The 8,786-nt window shown below is 46.3% G+C and overlaps 1 protein-coding gene across 1 annotated transcript in view; it reads left to right on the top strand.

Annotated features, from left to right (window-relative positions):
• The window catches only part of LOC120036368 (RNA-binding protein 25-like), a gene marked incomplete at its 5' end in the record, with an annotated part of 28,770 nt that extends 21,640 nt beyond the window's left edge, over positions 1–7,130 (top strand). Inside the window, 4 exons of the mRNA XM_038982841.1 lie at positions 1,423–1,733; positions 3,780–3,878; positions 6,217–6,264; positions 6,654–7,130. Coding sequence (XP_038838769.1) covers positions 1,423–1,733; positions 3,780–3,878; positions 6,217–6,264; positions 6,654–6,746 — 551 coding nt within the window. The remainder of the gene's footprint in view (positions 1–1,422; positions 1,734–3,779; positions 3,879–6,216; positions 6,265–6,653) is intronic.
• Positions 7,131–8,786: the final 1,656 nt, after the last annotated feature.

Consider the following 8,786-nt stretch of genomic DNA (forward strand, 5'->3'; position numbering starts at 1 on the left):
TTGACTTCTGGGCTTGCAGTTTCACCGGTTGACTTCTGGGCTTGCAGTTTCACCGGTTGACTTCTGGGTTTGCAGTTTCACCGGTTGACTTCTGGGTTTGCAGTTTCACCTGTTGACTTCTGGGCTTGTAGTTTCACCTGTTGACTTCTGGGCTTGCAGTTTCACCTGTTGACTTCTGGGCTTGTAGTTTCACCTGTTGACTTCTGGGCTTGTAGTTTCACTGACTGTCTGTCGGATACACCTGGTGGCTGGTTTGTTTGTCATAGCTTTGCAACAATGTTGCTACCACTCCATGCGATCGATGACCGGCGCGGTCCCAACAGATAACCACGAGCGCTAACACCTAGAGCGACTTAAACACTTCACAAACTAAACGAGCTGAAAATAAACAAGCCTTCTGCAGAGTTGCACACACTGTCAAACATGCTAACTGATAGCTCCTTCGGCTCGATGTGGAGAGCTGTCTTTTCCGCCTCCTTCCCCGACAGCTGATGCACCCACAAAGTGTCAGCGCACGGCGCTTGTCTTCGCCACAATTGTATGTGTGTTGGGTACAGAGATGAGGTAGTCATTCAGAAAATCATGTTGAACACTATTATTGCACACGGTGTCCATGTAACTTAGTATGTGACCGGTTAAGCAAATGTGTACTCCTGACCTTATTTAGGCATCACCATAACAAAAGGGGTTGAATACTTACTGACTCAAGACATTTCAGCCTTTCATTTTTATTAATTTGTAAACATTTAAAAAAAATAATAATAATAATTAGACTTTGGCGTTATGTGGGGTATTGTGTGTGTGTGTGACACAATTTTTAATTTAATTTTAATTTCAAGCTGTAACACAACAAAATGTGGACAAAGTCAAGGGGTGTGAATACTTTCTGAAGACGTTAAGCGTTTTACATCTGTATGCTAAAGGTACCATAACTTTTCTTCTAATAGATTTAAAAGTGAATAGTTACGTTGACGTCATCGTTTCTCAGCCCGGCCTTATAGATTTGGCCCTTCATTCACTATAATACACTTTCATTCCATCTCGCTCTCTCGCTCTCTCGCTCTCTCGCTCTCTCGCTCTCTCGCTCTCGCTCTCGCTCTCGCTCTCGCTCTCGCTCTCTCTCTACTATAACCCACTGTTTCTCTCTCTCCTTCCCTACTATAACTGACTGTTTCTCTCTCTCTCCTTCCCCACTATAACTGACTGTTTCTCTCTCTCTCCTTCCCTACTATAACTGACTGTTTCTCTCTCTCCTTCCCCACTATAACTGACTGTTTCTCTCTCTCTCCTTCCCTACTATAACTGACTGTTTCTCTCTCTCTCCTTCCCTATTATAACCCACTGTTCCCCCTCTCTCCGTCCCCTCTATAACCCGTGTCTCTCTCCGTCCCCTCTATAACCCGTCTCTCTCTCCGTCCCCAGGCGCCGGCGCCAGCCCCAACAATCAGATCCACACTGCGAGTAAACGTAAGAAGCTGTCCAATGTCGACAGCGTCTTCAACAAGTTTGGAGAGGAGGAGGCCGACGAGGCGCCTCGTAAACGTAAGCTGGTTCCGCTGGACTACGGTGAGGATGATAAGAGTTTGGGTCTGGACGGGGCAGAGGTACCTGGAGGGAAGGGAGGACCAAACACAGAGGAGAAACGGAAACACATCAGGAATCTGATTGAGAAGATCCCTACGGCCAGACCGGATCTGTTCAACTACCCTCTGGACTGGACTGCTGTGGACTCGGTAAGGAGGATGAGGGGGCAGTGGAGAGAGAGGAGGGGAGAGAGAGGAGGGGAGAGAGAGGGGAGAGAGAGAGAGGAGGAGAGAGAAAGAGGAGGAGAGAGAGAGAGGAGGAGAGAGAGAGAGGAGGAGAGAGAGAGAGGAGGAGAGAGAGATGAGAGGGGAGAGAGATGAGAGGGGAGAGAGATGAGAGGGGAGAGAGATGAGAGAGGAGAGAGAGATGAGAGGAGAGAGAGATGAGAGGAGAGAGAGTTGTGGAGAGTTGTGGAGAGTAGATGAGAGAGGAGACCTGGTCTTATGGATAGATTACGGGGATTTACATCAACAGACTCATTTAGGATGAACTCTTCTAGCCTGGTCCCTGATCTGTTTATCATTTCAACTCCCAATAGATTTTTCCCCCCCACCATTCACTAGTGACAAGGAGTGGAATGATAGCACAAACAGACTGGTACCCAGGCTAGAGCTCTTTTCCCTAAATATAGAGTGATGGATTCTGGGTCCTAAACTTGAAATAGGGTTTATTATCAGGTATTCTATTGAAATATTGAGTGCTATGGTTTAGAGTGTCTACACCAGAGGTTAATGGCTATCTGTAGGAGGAAGGTATATAGTGTGTGAAACTAAGCTTGGAATGTACTGAGAGTGTTTGAGAGAACGATCACACGTGGCAGGCATTGATAAGGGGAGCGAGTCATGGATTAGTGATGAACAGGGGTGGGGGGGTCGATCAGGTCACGTTTAAGGGAGAAGGAACAGTTTATTGTCCGTATCACTTTAGTTTCCTGCCTAACAGTAAAGATGCAATGTTTAGCGAGGGGGAGATGACTCCACCCCAAAGTGGGGTACGTATACCACCACTATAGTAAACATGTTTATAGAGGAGGAGGTGACTCCACCCCAAAGTGGGGGTACGTATACCACCACTATAGTAAACATGTTTATAGAGGGGGAGGTGACTCCACCCCAAAGTGGGGGTACGTATACCACCACTATAGTAAACATGTTTATAGAGGGGGGAGGTGACTCCACCCCAAAGTGGGGGTACGTATACCACCACTATAGTAAACATGTTTATAGAGGAGGAGGTGACTCCACCCCAAAGTGGGGGTACGTATACCACCACTATAGTAAACATGTTTATAGAGGGGGAGGTGACTCCACCCCAAAGTGGGGGTACGTATACCACCACTATAGTAAACATGTTTATAGAGGGGGGAGGTGACACCACCACTATAGTAAACATGTTTATAGAGGAGGAGGTGACTCCACCCCAAAGTGGGGGTACGTATACCACCACTATAGTAAACATGTTTTTAGAGGAGGAGGTGACTCCACCCCAAAGTGGGGTACGTATTACCACCACTATAGTAAACATGTTTATAGAGGAGGAGGTGACTCCACCCCAAAGTGGGGGTACGTATACCACCACTATAGTAAACATGTTTATAGAGGGGGAGGTGACTCCACCCCAAAGTGGGGTACGTATACCACCACTATAGTAAACATGTTTATAGAGGAGGAGGTGACTCCACCCCAAAGTGGGGGTACGTATACCACCACTATAGTAAACATGTTTATAGAGGAGGAGGTGACTCCACCCCAAAGTGGGGTACGTATACCACCACTATAGTAAACATGTTTTTGTCGACTCGGCTGTTCGATAGAGAAGTTGACCCTGAAAGTTGTGTTATAATCTCTTTTAGTTACGCTTTGTAGGTTTCGTATTTATACTTCGTCGTTCCGAGGTCTGGAATAAAGTCTCTCGTTTGTAAATTAGAGTTCGGATGCAATCGGACTGCGAGACAAATTACTTTTATTTTCTTCTTCGTCTCGTCCCGGAGAATCTTGTCGGAGATGTGCTCTCTCTCCTTTTACATTTCCGAGGCGCCGCGGCGAACCATTTAATCGCACCGGTATGAATTTGGCGTGTAAGTTATGTAAAAGGGGGTAAAAAAATAAATAAAAATGGTGTCTGGAGTTGGGACTGTATTTCCTGTGTCTCTTTTTAAAACACACCAAGTCTGCCACCTTTGTTCTTCTCCTCAGACTCTGATGGACCGTCGCATCAGACCTTGGATCAACAAGAAGATTATAGAATATATCGGAGAGGAGGAAGCTACGCTAGTCGACTTTGTTTGTTCGAAGGTGAGTTGTACTCGTCTTTCTGCACTAACTGTATGTGGATCAGAGAGTCTGCTAAATGACTCACTACTGTAAGTGGCTCTGGATCAGAGAGTCTGCTAAATGACTCACTACTGTAGTGGCTCTGGATCAGAGAGTCTGCTAAATGACTCCCTACTGTAGTGGCTCTAGATCAGAGAGTCTGCTAAATGACTCACTACTGTAGTGGCTCTGGATCAGAGAGTCTGCTAAATGACTCACTACTGTAGTGGCTCTGGATCAGAGAGTCTCCTAATGACTCACTACTGTAGTGGCTCTAGATCAGAGAGTCTGCTAAATGACTCACTACTGTAGAGGCTCTGGATCAGAGAGTCTTCTAAATGACTCACTACTGTAGTGGCTCTGGATCAGAGAGTCTTCTAAATGACTCACTACTGTAGTGGCTCTGGATCAGAGAGTCTGCTAAATGACTCCTTACTGTAGTGGCTCTGGATCAGAGAGTCTTCTAAATGACTCACTACTGTAGTGGCTCTAGATAAGAGAGTCTGCTAAATGACTCACTACTGTAGTGTCTCTGGATCAGAGAGTCTGCTAAATGACTCACTACTGTAGTGGCTCTGGATCAGAGAGTCTGCTAAATGACTCCCTACTGTAGTGGCTCTAGATCAGAGAGTGCTAAATGACTCACTACTGTAGTGGCTCTGGATCAGAGAGTCTGCTAAATGACTCCCTACTGTAGTGGCTCTAGATCAGAGAGTCTGCTAAATGACTCACTACTGTAGTGGCTCTGGATCAGAGAGTCTGCTAAATGACTCACTACTGTAGTGGCTCTGGATCAGAGAGTCTCCTAATGACTCACTACTGTAGTGGCTCTAGATCAGAGAGTCTGCTAAATGACTCACTACTGTAGAGGCTCTGGATAAGAGAGTCTGCTAAATGACTCACTACTGTAGTGGCTCTGGATCAGAGAGTCTCCTAATGACTCACTACTGTAGTGGCTCTGGATCAGAGAGTCTGCTAAATGACTCACTACTGTAGTGTCTCTGGATCAGAGAGTCTGCTAAATGACTCACTACTGTAGTGGCTCTGGATCAGAGAGTCTGCTAAATGACTCACTACTGTAGTGGCTCTGGATCAGAGAGTCTGCTAAATGACTCACTACTGTAGTGGCTCTGGATCAGAGAGTCTGCTAAATGACTCACTATTGTAGTGACTCTGGATCAGAGAGTCTGCTAAATGACTCACTACTGTAGTGTCTCTGGATCAGAGAGTCTGCTAAATGACTCACTACTGTAGTGGCTCTGGATCAGAGAGTCTGCTAAATGACTCACTACTGTAGTGGCTCTGGATCAGAGAGTCTGCTAAATGACTCACTACTGTAGTGGCTCTGGATCAGAGAGTCTGCTAAATGACTCACTATTGTAGTGACTCTGGATCAGAGAGTCTGCTAAATGACTCACTACTGTAGTGTCTCTGGATCAGAGAGTCTGCTAAATGACTCACTACTGTAGTGGCTCTGGATCAGAGAGTCTGCTAAATGACTCACTACTGTAGTGGCTCTGGATCAGAGGGTCTAAATGACTCTACTGTAGTGGCTCTGGATCAGAGAGTCTGCTAAATGACTCACTACTGTAGTGGCTCTGGATCAGAGAGTCTGCTAAATGACTCACTACTGTAGTGACTCTGGATCAGAGAGTCTGCTAAATGACTCACTACTGTAGTGACTCTGGATCAGAGAGTCTAAATGACTCTACTGTAGTGGCTCTGGATCAGAGAGTCTGCTAAATGACTCACTACTGTAGTGGCTCTGGATCAGAGGGTCTGCTAAATGACTCTACTGTAGTGGCTCTGGATCAGAGCGTCTGCTAAATGACTCACTACTGTAGTGGCTCTAGATCAGAGAGTCTGCTAAATGACTCACTACTGTAGTGGCTCTGGATCAGAGAGTCTGCTAAATGACTCACTACTGTAGTGGCTCTGGATCAGAGAGTCTGCTAAATGACTCACTACTGTAATGGCTCTAGATCAGAGAGTCTGCTAAATGACTCACTACTGTAGTGACTCTGGATAAGAGAGTCTGCTAAATGACTCACTACTGTAGTGGCTCTGGATCAGAGGGTCTAAATGACTATAATATTAATGGGTGGGAGAGAGAAGCTGTTAGTGTCTGGTCAGGATAAAGGAGCATGTGTTGTTTTCAGTCCTTCACATTGGCCATGTAGATGCCAGGATGCCGTCAAAGGTATTGGGGATCGACCCGGTGTTTACTGCCGTGACGTGTAACGTAATCTCTGCAGTGGGCCGTTGTGATTGTCGTCATCTGTCATGGTGTTTGACCAGCTTGTTATGTTGTGTCCCGAAGGTCATGTCTCACGGTACACCGCAGGGGATCTTGGATGACGTTGCCATGGTGAGTGGATCATTAGACAATCGTTTAAACATGGTCATAGGAACGATCTTCAAGGCTGAACCAGTTTAGTGATCGTATGTTAACACGTCTAAGATACTTCTGGCTTGTTCAGTCTTTGAGGAAAACATATACTTGCTACAACTGAGATGTGTAGTTATTTTAAAGATAAATGCACTTAACTGTAAGTGGATAAGAGTCTGCTAAATGACATGTGAAATGTAAAAAATGATATGTAAAATCCTACATTTTGAGTTAGTTATAAAAGTGTAAAAAGATAAGACCACTCACTCACTGACTGATGTATTGTCCCTGCAGGTTCAGGTACAGGTACAGTACTACATAACAGGTATTAAGAGACGAGACCACTGACTGATGTATTGTCCCTGCAGGTTCTGGACGAGGAGGCAGAGGTGTTTATAGTTAAAATGTGGAGGCTGTTGATCTACGAAACGGAGGCCAAGAAGATTGGACTGGGGAAATGAAGACTAGTACCACTACATTACTACGATCTAGTACTACTACAGTATTACTGGTGTCAGGGACAGTTTTTCCCTCTGGCTTCAAGTCTCTTTATTTCTCTGACTGATCGACGGATCACACGGACACCTCTCACTCACTAGGGTGTCGAGACTATGAACATGGGCCTGTTACTAGTCCCCAACCACCCTCTACCGCTCCCCGACCCCCCTCTACCCCAATCCCCCTCTACCCCCCTTTAACGCTCCCCGACCCCCTCTACCCCAATCCCCCTCTACCCCCCTTTTACCGCTCCCCTACCCCCCTCTACCGATCCCCAACCGCTCCCCAACCCCCCAACCCCCCCCACTGCTCTCCAAACCCCCCCCCACTGCTCTCCAAACCCCCTCTACCTCTACCGCTCCCCAACCCCCCTCTACCGCTCCCCAACCCCCCTCTACCGCTCCCCAACCCCCCTCTACCGCTCCCCAACCCCCCTCTACCGCTCCCCAACCCCCCTCTACTGCTCCCCAACCCCCCTCTACCGCTCCCCAACCCCCCTCTACTACTCTCCCCCTCTACCACTCCCCAAACCCCCTCTACCGCTCCCCAACCCCCCTCTACCGCTCCCCAACCCCCCTCTACTACTCTCCCCCTCTACCACTCACCCCCTCTACCACTCACCCCCTCTACCACTTCCCAAACCCCCTCTACCACTCACCCCCTCTACCACTTCCCAAACCCCCTCTACCACTCACCCCCCTCTACTACTCACCCCCTCTACCACTCCCCAAACCCCCTCTAGCGCTCCCCAAACCCCCTCTACCGCTCTCCAACCCTCCTCTACCGCTCTCCAAACCCCCTCTACCACTCTCCAAACCCCCTCTACCGCTCTCCAAACCCCCTCTACCGCTCTCCAAACCCCCTCTACCGCTCACCAAACCCCCTCTACCTCTACCTCTACCGCTCCCCAAAACCCCTCTACCTCTACCGCTCCCCAAAACCCCATTCCATCAGTAAAGAACAACAGCTGCTGTCTGTGTGTGTCTGCAAGAGAGAGTTTGACTGTGTTGAATGTGAAAGTGCCCACAGGCTTCACTGCATGGTATCCAAATGGTTTGTTTCTAAGCTGGTGGGAGAGAGCCTGTCAAAACCAGCTGAGCTGTGTGTTTTTACCCATGATTATTTTGTCTGCTCCACTGCGCCTCACTGACACATTGGGCTTTATGGTTTAGTATTGTCAGGGAGGTATCTTATCTCCTTGGTACCGTCTGATTGGAGGATTCGCTCCACTGTGTGATCTAATGATGAAATTAAAGAAGCTTTTAAAATAAAATAAAATGAAGTGTTCAATTTGTTCAAACTGAACATGTAGAAATAAGATGTCAGTATTGGATGTAATTATTTTGTTTTCTGTTTTTCACTAAAGGATAGATTTGAATGAACCTCGTAACATTGCACCAATACCCTAGTTACGCACTCTTAATTACTCCAATACCCTAGTTACGTACTCTTAATTACTCCAATACCATAGTTACGTACTCTTAATTACTCCAATACCCTAGTTACGTACTCTTAATTACTCCAATACCCTAGTTACGTACTCTTAATTACTCCAATACCATAGTTACGTACTCTTAATTACTCCAATACCCTAGTTACGTACTCTTAATTACTCCAATACCCTAGTTACGTACTCTTAATTACTCCAATACCATAGTTACGTACTCTTAATTACTCCCAATACCATAGTTACGTACTCTTAATTACTCCAATACCATAGTTACGCACTCTTAATTACTCCAATACCATAGTTACGTACTCTTAATTACGCCAATACCATAGTTACGTACTCTTAATTACTCCAATACCCTAGTTACGTACTCTTAATTACTCCAATACCCTAGTTACGTACTCTTAATTACTCCAATACCATAGTTACGTACTCTTAATTACTCCAATACCCTAGTTACGTACTCTTAATTACTCCAATACCCTAGTTACGTACTCTTAATTACTCCAATACCCTAGTTACGCACTCTTAATTACTCCAATACCATAGTTAC

The sequence above is a fragment of the Salvelinus namaycush genome, unplaced genomic scaffold (assembly GCF_016432855.1).
Source record: "Salvelinus namaycush isolate Seneca unplaced genomic scaffold, SaNama_1.0 Scaffold1319, whole genome shotgun sequence".
Lineage (NCBI taxonomy): Eukaryota > Metazoa > Chordata > Actinopteri > Salmoniformes > Salmonidae > Salvelinus > Salvelinus namaycush.